The sequence below is a fragment of the Pelodiscus sinensis genome, chromosome 3 (assembly GCF_049634645.1).
Source record: "Pelodiscus sinensis isolate JC-2024 chromosome 3, ASM4963464v1, whole genome shotgun sequence".
In the NCBI taxonomy this organism is placed as follows: domain Eukaryota; kingdom Metazoa; phylum Chordata; order Testudines; family Trionychidae; genus Pelodiscus; species Pelodiscus sinensis.
This window is the reverse complement of record NC_134713.1, coordinates 51,267,286-51,282,037: the sequence shown is the minus strand read 5'-3', so window position 1 is coordinate 51,282,037 and position 14,752 is coordinate 51,267,286. Positions and strand designations below refer to the sequence as shown.

The following is a 14,752-nucleotide window of genomic DNA, read 5'->3' as shown; positions in this document are numbered from 1 at the left end:
CAAATAATCAACCAAAATCTATGTAAATGCCCACAACATAACCTAGCTTCTTGCCACCATATTAGTCAGTGGATCCCCTCTCCAAATATCTGGAAGGAAGAGCTTTTCATCATACCTAGAAATTATTTCTGGATGGCAAAGGACCTTGAGTGGAAGCAAAAGTTAAAAGAACCCTCTCAAGGAACACCCTGCCCCCAAAACCTCCCTTCTTAAATGTGGGCTGCCATCTTTGAGTAAGTGTCTGATAGTAGTAGTGTGAGGTGAAAGGCAATCTTTCAGAAAACCAGGTTCTTAAAATACGGTCCGCATCTAGTTTAAAACTAATACTGAACTCCATCCAGAGGCTGATAGTCCACCCGTTCCTATTGTGAGGTAATAGTAACGTGGCATTTACATGACTTACAAATTTTACTGCAGACAATGGCTGCTACATTTATGAAAACTTCAGCTTCTGAGTGATCCCCAGAAATAGCCCCACCTACTTCTGTAGACTAATCTAATCTTGGTTTAGGTATATATGCATAATTGTGACCGGACTTGGCTTCACTTTTTCTAAGGCCCAAAGGAGAAGAATTCAAGTCATAGCTGCTACATGGGCATAGCAAGATAAAGAGTAGGAGGGAGGAATTTAATCTGTAAGGAAACTGAACAGCATGGTGCTTTCAAGCATTGTTATGTATCCTTGTTCTTGGTTTTTCTGTGGAGTTACGTTGGAAGAGGGGATTAGTTGAGAAGAAAAATGAAAGGTAAGGGGAAGGAAATGTGAAGGGATAAAGAAAGGAGCATAGACATCAGATAAAACAAGGTTCAAGTAAAAAAACTGAGGGAGCAAATTGATTATTAGAGGGGAAAATGTCCAGATTAAAAGCTTTCAAAAACTAGTGGATGCAAATGACATCTGAGTCTTCAGGCTTCTGCTTTCAACTAATATTGTCTGCTCTAACTGGTTCAGTTTCTGTCTGGCTCCTCCAGTAATGTTTTTAGTTCCTGAGATCAGATGTCTGGGGATGAGGTGAGGTCACGTGGGTCATGGAGGTGCCCCCAGAATAGGAGACTTCTCTGCACAATTCTAGTTCTTGGCTGGGGGGGGAGGGGGCATTGGCCTCGATTGGGTTTTAGTATTCCCTTCTAACCAATGGTACAGTTATACTTCCGTTTTGCTGAAGTTTCTACTAGGGCTTGATAGCTTGAAGTTGGAAGACTATTAAACTGCACTGTTCTTGATGGATAATTAAATCAGAGCACTTGTACTTACATTTTGTTTCAACAAACACTTTGCAGGCACATTGTGGTTTTTAGACTCTTGTGGCTTAGCATATCTTGTTAACCAAATGTGCATTCTTTTGTGGAATTAATATAATGGGTTTATGTATAAGCAAAAAATCTAAAGAAAAATCACAAACTTACTATGCAACAGAAGATAACTTTGATACTTATGAAATAGAATTCCTGGGTTTTTTTCAGGTTTTGTTTTTGCATAGGAAAGAATATTGAATTGCAGTTTTCACCCCTGTCCAGCCTAGGTAGAGAACAAGAATATTTAAACATAGACAGTCATGGCTTTCTGCACTCAGGTATGTAGTCCTGGAACTAAAGAAGAAATAATACCCTTGCTTGAGTGTGCCATTCAGAAGTGTGACTTTAGGTAACTGATGAAAGACTAAACTTATAGAGACTGTGCCTGACACCATAGTTTTTTTACTTGTAATTTTTTTTACCCTTTATTAGAAAAATTAATATGGCAGATGAAATAGTGCGTCTTATGTTTGTAGATTGGCTTAAGTTTTTGATGGGACATGTTCAAATAAAATTACTTCCATTTTTCACTGAAGGAAAAGAAATGAAACTTTTTGTTCTCAGTCATGCCAAAATAGTAATTGGAATTGAAAATAGTAATGTAGTGGTTTGGGCTGTTGGCATGGATTTAATGAATGGCTCTTATCTGATGTACAAAGTTGTTAGAGTTCTAGTTGGTATGTATTTTAAAAGAATCACAGATGTTGCTGGACCAGAGAGCCCTGGCACCTGGGAATGCAAGCCAGTCAGGTAGTTCAGCACAGGAAAGCCCACCATCAGGGCAGAGAGCCCTGGCCAGGCAGGGCAGCAGTCTTTTTCCATAAGAATATAAATTACTAATTCAAAAATAGTTATTTTCTAACATAGTATCTTCAGTCAACTTCTCTGTGTACTGTTTTTTTCTCCAGCATTGACTAATACAGCCTTGTCTCACTTATCCACTGAAAACATCATGCTGTAGATCATTTTGACCGTATCATGCCTCTTTGTATCCTTCCATTGGCTTCCCCTGTCTAGAACATCAAGCACTACTTGTTCATCTTTATTAAAGGACTTCATGGATTAATATCTGTGCTACCTTTTTATACACTGTTACCATGTTAAAACTTCTTTCTCCCTTTCAGTGATACCTCACTCATTTGTTCAATTTTCAAATTGCCATTCTTTCTCCTATGTTTTATGTATAATATGGTTTTTTCATATGCTTTACTTGGATTTATATGCCTATGTATTGGTAATTAAACTAACATAACATTGTTTTAACTAATTGTTATGGTTGGCTAACCTTTTAAATCAATCTAGTTTAATGAAGACATTTTTTAACTTTAGGAAAGCAATCCATTTTTCATTCAGGATCATGTCTCGTATATCCATTTTTAGCAGGTTTTTCTCTGCTTTTCTATTACAGATGGTTTGGCTGCTCTATCATTTTCCATTAGTTCCTTGACCTTGATTGGAATGTTGGCAGCTGTTACGTACACAGTAAGTCTCCATCTTCTGTACACACCTTTAATTCTGCCTTGTGTTACTATTTGTTGATATGGACTTGCAATTTTCATGATTTACTAGTCTCAGGAAGAAATATTTTCTTATTCAAGGCAAATCTAGAAGATACTAGTGGGTTATAAGAGGCTGCTTGTTACTTAGTTCCACAGCATTATAGTTCAAGCAAGTACAGGATGAACCTCCCTGGTCTGGCACCTTCGGGTCCTGACCAGTCTCGAATGAGGGAACTTGATGGATCAGGGGAGTTCCCTGCCACTGGTCTCCCAGGATACTGCCTCTTCCTCTGGCTGGCTCTGCTCCAGACCCACTTCCACTGGGCTCCAGCCCTGCTGCAACAGGCACTCGGCACGCTGCCACCATCTGGTTGGGGCTCTCTGGGGATGGAGCTCCCTAGCCACCATGGCCCCGCTTCTGCCTCACTCGAGGCTTCTCAGGGACTGGGCTCAACAGATGCCTTACTTTTGTCCCTTCTCCCCCCCCCCCAAGTGCTTCCCAGGGACTAGGCCAGTGGTCCCCGCGGGCATCATGACTCCCACAAGGGCATTTATGTGCGCCCGCCTAGTCGGGCTCGTGACACGGGATGTCCGGCAGAGGACGAGCCTCACGCTCTGCGGGGCCAAACTCGCGCTATGACGGGGCGTGGGAAAGCACCGGCGGCGGGAGAACCTTCCGGGGAGCACCACAGGGAAGCCGCAGGAGCAGAGCGGCCGGTCCGGAGCGGTGAAATGGCCGCGGTGTGGGGTCTGGTGCCAGCCCAGGCGCACTTGGCATGGGTGACACAGCAGGATGACGTCACCCACCGATGTGGCGCCTGCCACACAAAGTTTGGGGACCACTGGACTAAGCTCTGCCGCTGCCCTGCTGCTGTGGAACTCTGCCAGTGTTTCCCAGGAACAGGACTCTGGCTGCCCCCTGCTGCTGTTGCCCCACTTATTGGGGCTCCCTGGGGATGGAGCTCACCGGTCCCACTGCTGCCTCGCCCAGCCGGGGCTCCCCGAAGCTGGGGCTCAGTGGTGGCCCTGCTGCTGCTGTGCCAGGAATGGGGCTTGCTGGTCCCGCAGCTGCCCTGCCTGGCCAGGCTCTCCAGAGATGGGGCTCACTGCTCTGATGGTCGGGTTTCCCTCTGCTGAACTCCCTGACTGACTCGCATTCCTGGGTGCCGGGGCGCTCTGGTCCAGCAACATCCATGATCCTGCTGGACCACAGATGTTGCTGTACCAAAGTGTCCTGGATTTAAGAAGTTCAACCTGTACAATTATCAGACAATACTGTCAATCTTATACTGAAAGTCAGACAAGAATAACTCAAGCGCTTTTAATACACCTTTTAATCCACTTAATATAACATTTGTATGAAGTAGGGCTAAATGATTCCCTCTTGGAGGGAAACCCAAGGATGGGCTACCAAAAATCAGAATAACCTCTTCTATATTATGTGAGCAGGCCACTAACCTGCCTTTTCTCCTCAGTAGACTTTCTGGGCTTTCCCCTTTTCACTGCAGATGAAAGGATGCAAAAAAGAAAATAGAATTCTAGAACACCAAACTAAATTTTAAAGTCCGTTCAATAATACTATATAGAATGTAGTCAACACAACTTTATTGATAGAAGGTGCTAATTTATTTTCTTAATATTGGTAACTGAAATACTTTTCTTGGCATTCTAGCCAAAATTGAGTTTTGCAGAAAAATTTCACTCACTTTTTAATACATGTTTCCAAGCATCTGTACTAGAGAATTGAGTTATGCATGTCAGTGCGAAGAAGTGCACCTTTTTATAGCAGTAGTGGTATTTCAAATAGAGTGAATTGTTTTCATGGGTAATGTGTCAAGGCTATCTTTTTCTTTCTTTTACATATCAAAGTAATTCTTTCATCCACATTTCCAACTGTTAATTCAAATATTTGAGAAGAGTTTTGTATAGATTCCTTCAGTTTTCAGTATATTATAAAGGAGTTGCTGCTGCTAGTTTTTGCGCACTTATTAAAGGCATATTCATGAGATTACTGTTGCAGTTCTGTGTAAACTAAGTTTTGCGCTCTTAATCTAGCTTCTTGATTGCAGCCCAATATTTGGTTCATTATTGGTTTTGCTACCTTTCCCCATTCTGGATGCAACCAAGCAGTTCATCTGATCAGAGACTGGATTTCTTGGCTGCAGCCCCCCTGGTAATTAGCTGCAGTAACTAGCTGAATTGGTTTGTCACCCATAAGTCTTTCATTTTGGGAGCCTTTGACAGTGTCTGAGAGACTCAGCTTTTTTAAAACAAAACATTATTTATTTCTTCACCCAAAGGAAAATGGCACACAGAGCAAAAGGCAAAAAACAAACACGTGCATTGTTCTTTTATGTACATCTTAATCTGTTCTTGTAAACCTCTTCCTTCACTTCATCTCTGGGCTTGGTGCATCAGACTGTCCTCCTGTAGTTTCCACTTCTCCCTTCGTGTTAATCAACATGCTCACCAGCCGTTTGCCTTCCATTCCTGCCTATCCTAGCATCTTTTCGGTTTTTTCTACACCCTTTGATCATAAGGTTGGTGGGAGAGTAAATGTTGCCAGCCTATGGCAGGTGCCAGACTGGTGGTTATTTTCCACATAATACATTGCCCATTGTTTATCATTGGCATTCTCTGTGGTAGACCCTTTTATTTGCCTGTTCATCTTTTTCCAGATTTTTGTGGTGTGTTGAATTGATTTGCATGTAAAAGTCTATTTCAGCCAGCAGTCAATTAACACTGCCTCTACAGACTATCCTTGTAATACTTCATGTGCCAACAGAAAATTATGCAACTTTTCATATTTAATTTAGGTTAATTTGGGAATATTGACAATGAACTAAAAGCAAGACATTTTGCTAGTTTTTAATCCAGTCTGCATTTTATTACCAAGATAGGCCTTTGAGGACTTTATTTGACCCTCTTCTACTTCTATGAACATGTCTTTCCCAAGTTCAGGAGAGAAATAGCAGTGGCACGCCTCAAATTTTTAAGAACATTTCAGTTGTGTTCATAGTGACAGTTACTAAATACTTAGATTCAAGGAGTCCTAATGTAGATAATTCTGGATTATACTGCCCACATGGAAAGTAAAGATTCTTAACTTCCATCAGATGTTGGCCTAGACACATTTAAGTCCTCTAAAATTGACATGCTTAAATTTTTCAGGTGTGTGCATGGTAGGAGTAGTAACCTAAAGTTACCCAAACTTAGCCCACAGGTTCCAGATCTATAAGCCCACCCCAAAATTTCTAGATTTAAGTGAGTTTTTTATGGTGCCTCTGGTGGCTGGATATGGAGCCTCGGAGTCCCTTCTGGTCCTGTCTCGCTCTCTGTTTCCATTTGTTTTTTATTAATCTCATTCTCAGGCCTTCAGATTGTGGAGGCCAAAAAGAAAATCTCACACCACTCCCCCCCCCTCAATAAATACTGGGGGGGGAGGGGCCTTGCTTCCTTTGAAGAATACAATATAGTCATCCCTGGAGATGCACATCAGACCTGAATTGGTACTCTGAGGGAAGGGGGGCGGGGGAGAAAAACTGTTCTCAAATACTTGGCTGTTTGGTCTGTCTTGCTCAGAATCCAACTGTTTTGATTGCCATATTCAGGATTGGGATAGAATTTTCCCCAAGTTAGATTGTTTGGGGCTTTAAGAGTTTTTTGTCTTCCTCTTCCTTAAAACACTGGTAGTTTACGAGGATTATCTAGGTATTTCTCATTATATCAGTTCCCTGCCATTACAGGCATTGGGGCACATTGGCCCCTTCTGTTCTCTGTACTTGGCACTCAGTAATTTAGACCTCTGAGCATTATGTTACTTAAGTTACATCAGTTACTGCTGTATTACTTAGTGGTACGTGATGTGCAGAAGGTCTTAGTAGATGACTATGTGACTTCTTCGGTCATTGAACTGATTGAGACCTCCTCTTGGTGGATGATTATTTTTATTAGTGAGGTGCTGGATGTCATTTTCAATGCAGGTTGAACTGCTCTAGTCTGTCACACTCTGGTCTGGAAATATCCATGGTCTGGCATGATTTTAGTTTGTCAGATGCCCACTTAAAATGGGTGTGGTCAAGTTTTCCATGATTCCATAAAACTTTACAGCCACCAGTGCTGGCTTTCAGTGTTCTGTGCTGTAATTTAGCTCTAATTTACCCCTAAATGTTTCCTACGAACCCAGCAAGCAGTAGGAGTGTAGGTAATTGACCTCCCATGAATTGGCAAATTCTCTGGTTTGGCACCAGTCTGGTTCCGAGATTGTCAGACTAGAGAGGTTCAGTTTGTAGTATCCAGTTCTGCACCTGACTGCCTTACAACCTTCTTTCTCCATCCCAGTTCTGGGATCTCTCTCACTTTGCATGGTACTTTTGTGAATTCCTTTCTCAAAGGACACTCCAAAGCACCGCTAAGGACAAGGCTTTTATTCCCTCTATTCCTGATGCCTAACAGGAGCAACAATCTGTAGGTCCCTTCTGGAATTCAAAACCTGAATAGGTCCCTAAGGATTGAGGTTAATGATCACTGTCCCTTCTTTCCATAACACATTACACTAGAAGTCAGAGTAGATTATAAGGCCAGAAGGAATCACTGATAAAAGAACTTCTTATCCCAGGGAGATTGTCATGCAGTTTAAAGGATGCTTACATTTATGTGGCACTGATGCACAGTTCATGTGCTTTATGGGCAAAAGATCTAGTCAAGCTTTCCTTCATTTTGAATTTCCATAAGCCCTTGAACTATGACACAGAGTACCTCAGTCTGGTGGCTGCATATCTCAAATGTCTATCTGTATCTAGATTTAAAGGTTCATCTTCATCTGAGTGGTTGTCGGTTACATTCAGCCCATTGCCTTTCTCCCAGAAGAGAAGTTTGAAAAATAAAGGGTCCCTGATTACTCTCCATGATCAATATGTACACCCACACATTTTTCCTATAACTGATAGATGAGTACACACTCTTTTCTGAAAGGCCTGACTAAACATTCAGTGTTTACTAGCAAAGGATACTGACTATCCTTTCTCAAGTGCTCCAGCTTGCTTTGATGAGAAAACTGGGATATTTTCATTCAGAGGCATATGCTTGGGGAGGGAGGAGAGCTGCTCTGTCTGGATGATGCTTACTTGGTAACCAGTTAACCCTTTACATTTCCTAATGGAGATGTACTCTCTATACCATAATGTGTTCTGGATCTGTGCCCAAGTAGCTCCTTGCTTTTCATGAACCTCATATCGGACTGATTTCAGTTCAGAGCTGAAGGGAAAACAGTAATTAGCTTAAGCATCCACCCTACCATATTGGGCAGCTATAATGACATTCACCATCATATTGAGGTACTCTGAAAGAATATCTGAGCTTGTATTGGATAGAAGTATTCTACCTCCCAAGAATAAGAAATGCCCTCGTACTGTTCCGGGGGGAGATCGGACAGAACTCCATGGGACAAGTTGCCTTTTAGGCGTTTTCTCCATTCCCTCGGAGTCAAAGTCCTATTAAAAGTGATTTCTGATTGCTCCCACCTGGCCCAGGCAGAATGGCATCTTTACCTGTCACAGATGACAGTGTCCACTGATCACTTCTTGCAATTATGCCATACCTGCTATAACAGGATAAGGAATGCACACCCCATCCCAACCTGTGGATTCTGACACACAGCCTGTTTCCTTCATGGTGCCAATACATAGACATTTTGCTGTGAAAAGGACAGGAGGGGTTACATACTAAGAAAGGAGCCACTCATACTTAACTACCACAGTGGAAAAGATTTCAAATCTGGCATCAGCCCAAAGGCCTCACGCTGGATGTGACCACAATACAGGCAGTCCTAGATTTCATGTTGCTATTCAAATTGAATATCCGCTTACTAAAGTTTCACTTAGCAGCAGTTGCAGCCTTCTACCAGCAGGTAGAACGATGCTCATTTTTTTCCATCTGACCACAAAGAGGTTTCTCTACAGCATAGCAAATCTCTCTTCCCAACCCAGACTTCCATCTTCTCAATGGGATGTCAACCTGGTGTTAAAAGAATTGACTAGACTGCCATTTGAGTGCATGGCCACTTGTTCATGAACTCACCTTTCAATGAGGACATTGCCATTACATCAACAAGATAGGTAGGGCAAATAGCTGTCCTATTGACATATCCCTTTTGCTGTGTTCTTCCCTGGCAAATCACTTAAATAACATTTAAGGTTCACTTCCAATAAGACTTCTGATTTTTCATATAAATCCATTTATTCAACTACCAATCTTTTATCTCAGACATCAGGGTAATAGGAAGCAATCTTTCATACATTCTACATGAGGAAAGTCTTGCTTGGCTTGTGAGATTGTTTGAGATTCTTCTGTTGCAGATGGTAAAAAAGGTTACAGCTATTTCAATTCAGATTCTCCAGATGGGTCACAAACTATATCAGGCTCTGTTATCAGATGTGTAATGTAGAACTCCCATCTTCAACCTAGTCATTAGCACAACTCAGAGTGTAGAAGTAGGTTATGTTGACAAAGAAGAGTCTCTGCCAGCATTACTTATTTTAGTTGCCAAATTGGTGTAAGCTATATTGACAAAATGTTAACTGGATTAACTTAGTTTATTTTCCTTGCTTATATTTTAGCTATTTTAGAATAGATTTTCATACAATTTCTTTGTAATGACAATAGCAACAGTGAAACTAAAGCCTTTTGTTTATTGATTTTTTTATTAGTTTCTTCCCATGCAAATATATCATATTAGAAACTACTTATCGAGTGCAATCTTGTGCTCAAATACCATTTGTATATGTATGTACAGGTTGGACCTCCCTGGTCCGGCACCCTGGGGATTTCACTGGTCCCATGAAGGATTTTGCCAGATCAAGTAAGGCCATTTCTGGCCCTGGTCACAACCTTACTCCTCCTGGCCCAGCTGCTGGATCCCCCTATTCCCTGGTCCCGCCAGTAGCCCACTGATGTGAGGCACCTGGTCCTACCACCACTGCCATGGCAGCTTGCAGGCCCACCTCCAGGACTCCCAGCCTGTAGCCTATCAAGTTACTTGCCTATCCTACTAATAATATGTTTTGTGTTAACTATTACCTAATAAACCTAAATTAAGAGCTATAATGCAAAAAATCTTGCTGAAGGCTGCTCTGCAGCACAATGTGCTCTGCCTGCCCAGTGCCTCAGACTGGAGCAACTGGGGCGTGTGAGACACATCTACCTGGCCAGAGGGTAACACTCAGAGTGGGAGGCAGGCATTGCAAAGCTGCTCTCAGCGTTTCCACAGGCCCTTTGTGTTAGCTTGACTGATGTCTGGGTTCATTTGTAATACACTAGGACTTATGTCTGCCATAGCAGTTTGTGAACACCCACTAAATACTAGCACAGCAGCACTCCCACCTTGGAAGGGCTTTGCTATTGACCCGCCTTGGCTGGGGCCAGGGCATGTTTGTAACTAAGTCTAGCAAGAGCCCCAAATTAGTGGTCTTGGTGCTTGTACCTGTCTCTGTGCGTATGCTGCTTGCCCTCCCTCTGCCCCCTAAGCCAGCCACAAGCCTCTCTCTCCCTGCATCCTCCCCCAGTCAACCACAAACCTGTTGGTGCCATGCACTGACTGGGCTGTGTGGCAGTCCAGATGCCATTAGGCATAGGAGCAGCATGGGTGCAGTACAGCCCAGGCCAATGTTTGACTGGTGAATCGGGTTCCCTTGTGGTGCAGTGGTTCCTGCTCGAAAGTATAACAAAATGGCTCAGCCTCTGAATGCACTTTCCAATGAGTGCCATATCAGCATTACAGCTAATTAGAGGGCAGGGTTGCACTTGAATGAAAAAACACACATAAGCTCACAGTTCAGGTGAAGTAATATGGGGCTATATTTTATCTTTTATCCATGCTGTAACTGGCCACTTGCAAGATCAGCAGAAGCTAAGGTTAGCAGATTTCCATGCTTGAGACATGGTCTTACCCAGATACAGATCATAGCTTATTTATGGTTTCCTGGAACTTAAGTCTGGGACCTTTCACCTACATAGGATGGAAGGAAAAATACCCTCAAACTTAGCAGGTGCATCACTATATAAAAATCCCAAAATAATTAGTTCAGGCTGAGTCGAGTAATGAGGACACAGGATGTGATAGATGACCACAAAAGCCCATGGTAATGTATTGACTTATATGATAAGTTGAGAACAATGATACACTGACCTATAGGAAAAGAACACTTCAACATTAGAAACATCCCCTAATGAATGTGCATCAAACATGTTATCACATAGTTTCAAAGTAGGACCCCAGGTGAGAGGGGAGAAGATGTAGTCCTTGGAAGGGCCAGTATGATGGATTCTGGTTATGGGAATGGTAAAGATAATGAGAGATGATAGGCTATCACCTAAGATTGTTCTAGAAGGAATGATGTAAGTATATGATATGGATATACATTCCCTATCTGATGAAATTGAGGGGTTTGTGTCTGTGCTAACTGTATTAATAAACTACATTTGTAAATATACAAGAGTTTGTATAGTGTGAGTGTTGCAACTGTGCACATCAGGGTTCCCAGTCATAGGATGATTTAATCCTGATCCTGGGACACCAAACCTGTCAACCCTATTGGTGGGAAATTAAAAATTTAAACGTAATCTTAGATTAGGCAACAAGCTCCACCGTGGCTGACCGGGCCCCACCAGTCCTTCTGCCGCAGCCTGTGGTCCTGATCCAGGGGCTCCCAGCCCACCTGGCTGACGACTGCCCCATCACTGGTGCTCCATTTGGGCAGACCCTGGCCTGCCAGCAGCCCATTGGCACTCCTACCACAGGCTCATCAGGGCTTCAGGCTACTGGCCCCCCCCCTGCAGCTATCCTGCCTGGGCTCTTGGCCCCTGCAAGGCTCTTGCATTTGGCCTTCCATGAGGACTTTCTGGTCCAACAACCAGAGAGTCCCAGTTTAGAGTGTTTCAATCTGTACTTAAAGTTTTTTTCCGTGCCTTAATTAGAGAAACGTCTGTAGAAAATAAAATAGTTAGTCTTTGCAGTTTACGAGAGAACATGTAACTTGCACTGGAATCCTTAATAAATTCAGACTGGCAAAATTAAATAAAGGGTCAGGGACTTTGTGGAAGAGTACATTAGTAAAGCTGTCTTCTTACATTAAGGTCAGAAGTATTAGAAGTAAAATGGTTTGTCTTAACTCAGTTTCCAGTAGACATCTCCATGCTAAACCATTCTATTTTACTTGTGAGATACTCTAAACCTTCTGAGGGTAGTTGGTGACTCTCATGATTGGTACGGCAGGGAGCCAACCCCCCATCTTTATGGTCCACCTTATCCCTCCTATGAAGGAGTGGTTGGTGAAGTCCCAGTAATGGATCTGTTGAAGGGACATGGATGGGGTAAAGAGGGTGGCGGGGTAGTTAGTAAAAGCAGTCATTCCCCTCTTCCCCCCCCCCCCATTTAACCCTCCTTTGTTTTCTCCAATAATTATCTGTATGGGTTACCTGCAGCGTAGTTCTAGACACTTAATAAAGTTGTGGCCTGATCAAACCTATATCAAATGTCTCCTATCCTCCTTGCAGCATAGCCACACTATTTTACTTTTGTCTTTCCTCTTCTCCATGTCCACAACAACTATTTCTCAATCTTATAAGTGTTTTGTCTTTAGTTATAGTTAGCCAAAATAATGTTCAGATGTGCACTGAGAAAGGGGAAGGGTTTATTTGAAAATGGATTTGATATCTGATTATATGGAGTATTCCATTTAACATTTTCTCTTTGAGCTAATGACACAATTAGAGAATGAATGGTTTACGAGTAAAAGTTACTTTGGGTGTAAAGCACAAATTGATGCAGATATAATGAACTGAAATTATTTTAATATATTAAATTCTTAGATCTCAAATCTGTTCTTAGAATAGATGTGTAACATTTAAAATGCAAGTACTTCATAAAAACTATACAAAGGATTTTTAACTGATTCAGATTATGGCTCCATGTTTATTCCTCCAAAGTTGAATTTGACATGTCTAGCAGTTAAAGTGTCAAATTATGGTGCTAAGTCTCCTGGGAAAATGAATATACCCAGAGGTGGGGAACTTTTTTCGGGTTGGGGGCGTCATGCAAGTGAGAAGCAAAAAAACACAAACACACTCACTGACATGGCGGCCACTGACTGAGAAGCAGAAAGATGCTCCCCACGTTCCTCTTGCATGCCAGAGTCTAGGTATGGTTGCCAGGTGTCCAGTTTTGAACTGGATAGTCCAGTATATGAGCTTTTTGTTCAGGAAACAAATTGAAAAATATAAATGTCCAGTATTTTCTAAATAAGATGTAATATAGATTGTGATGTAATGTCAAGTGTTTGGTTTTTTTTGTTGAAACTATCTGGCAACCCTAAATCTAGGGAGGCCCAGGCTAACATTTTTTTGTGTGTGCCCCAGCCCGACAGAGTTCCCCAATACGGGGGGGAGGGGGGCAGCCCTGAATCTCAGGGGGCCAGATCTGGGGAAACTCGGGATCCTCACCTGTTCCTCACTCTTACTTTAACTCTAGGCTTTCTCAGTTCTGTCATACTAGCAGATAACTGGTGCCTAGCCTCATGCTTTGAATCGTATTTAATTTATTCCCATAATAGCATTTACATGTTTTTCTCCATTGTACTTCAAAAGCTCAGTTCGAGTTGCATTCTTAGCAGAAGTATAAAATATAAGCTTCCCAGGTTGTCTTTTATGTTTGGAACTGGAATAATTTTGTAACTAATACCTGCAATTCCAATATTGATAAAAGGATATCCATACAATGAAAGCATATAACAATTAAAATGTTATTGCCTTGTACTTTCTAAGAACTGATAAAATAAATGTAATCTTCATTGGGAGTGGCTCTTGTGTATGGTTTTTGGTTTTTTTTAGAATTCTACCTACTAAAGACTTTCCTCTTATGTTGTGAATTAATACTGTAGCATTACATTTTACTTTAAAAGTTTTTGGTAATTTGAACTAATGGTCCTCGTAGGGCTTTAGAATTCCATGATCTTGATTTATGCTGTCAACTTTAACTTGCTGTAAACATGGAGACTAATAATAAAATGATAAATTACAACTGGAATGCTTTGTTTGAAGCTGTTTTCACAGATGATATAGTTTGCATCTATACTTTCATTAATGTGCTCTGCATTGAAATGATTTTATATAGCCTCAGGTGTATTAATACAATAGTTGTAGTCAACTTTAAGTTGCTGTTTGATTTAAGGCAGAATAATATATTACTCATACTATGATAGGCAGATTAATTTGAGTGATATTTTGTGCATCTCATTTAGCATGTCCTTGAAAGATGAATATAATTAGTTTTATAATTTTTCCAAAACATTGAGCAAGAATTATTTGATGTTCTTTGCATCTTCTGTATGTAACTTACAAAATGACTGTTTCTCATGTCTTGAAAGGGAAAAAAAAAAGCATTACAAACCCTGAAATAGGTGTGGTTATGGGGTTTTTGTCTAGAAAGCTTCAATTATTGGTAAACTTGAACAATCACATTTTTTTTGTCCATAGTGCAACTTATTTTCAAATGCAAAGAATCATGTATTAATCTTTCACCCACTGAAATAAATCCTTTTATAAGTTTGCTGACTTTTTGAAGATCACTAGTTAACTTTCAGATTCATCTTTGTATTTCACAGTATGCAGTTATTAGGGAAACTACTTAAGAATATTAACATTAAAGATGACCAGATGATCATGGAATACCTTAATTCTCTAATTTTAAAATCACAGTCACTTCTTGGTAAACTAAAAGTTGAAAAGTGATCTTTAATTTTGGTGACTTGTCACTAATTTGGTTACCTTGTGTTAGCAAAGTACAATACTTAAGTTCATGGGTGCTTTAGAGTTTAATATGAAGGAAAACTAAAATTACGTCAAATCTGAGGCAAGGCAGTAACCTATATTCAATGTTCCTCTCTAATAAATTCTAATTTTGC

At 41.2% G+C, this 14,752-nt stretch overlaps 1 protein-coding gene across 1 annotated transcript in view; it reads left to right on the top strand.

Annotated features, from left to right (window-relative positions):
- LMBRD1 (LMBR1 domain containing 1) overlaps positions 1-14,752 on the top strand; it is a 168,160-nt gene that overhangs the window by 38,962 nt on the left and 114,446 nt on the right. The window contains exon 7 of the mRNA XM_006127231.4: positions 2,705-2,778. Within this exon, the coding sequence (XP_006127293.1) occupies positions 2,705-2,778 (74 nt within the window). The remainder of the gene's footprint in view (positions 1-2,704; positions 2,779-14,752) is intronic.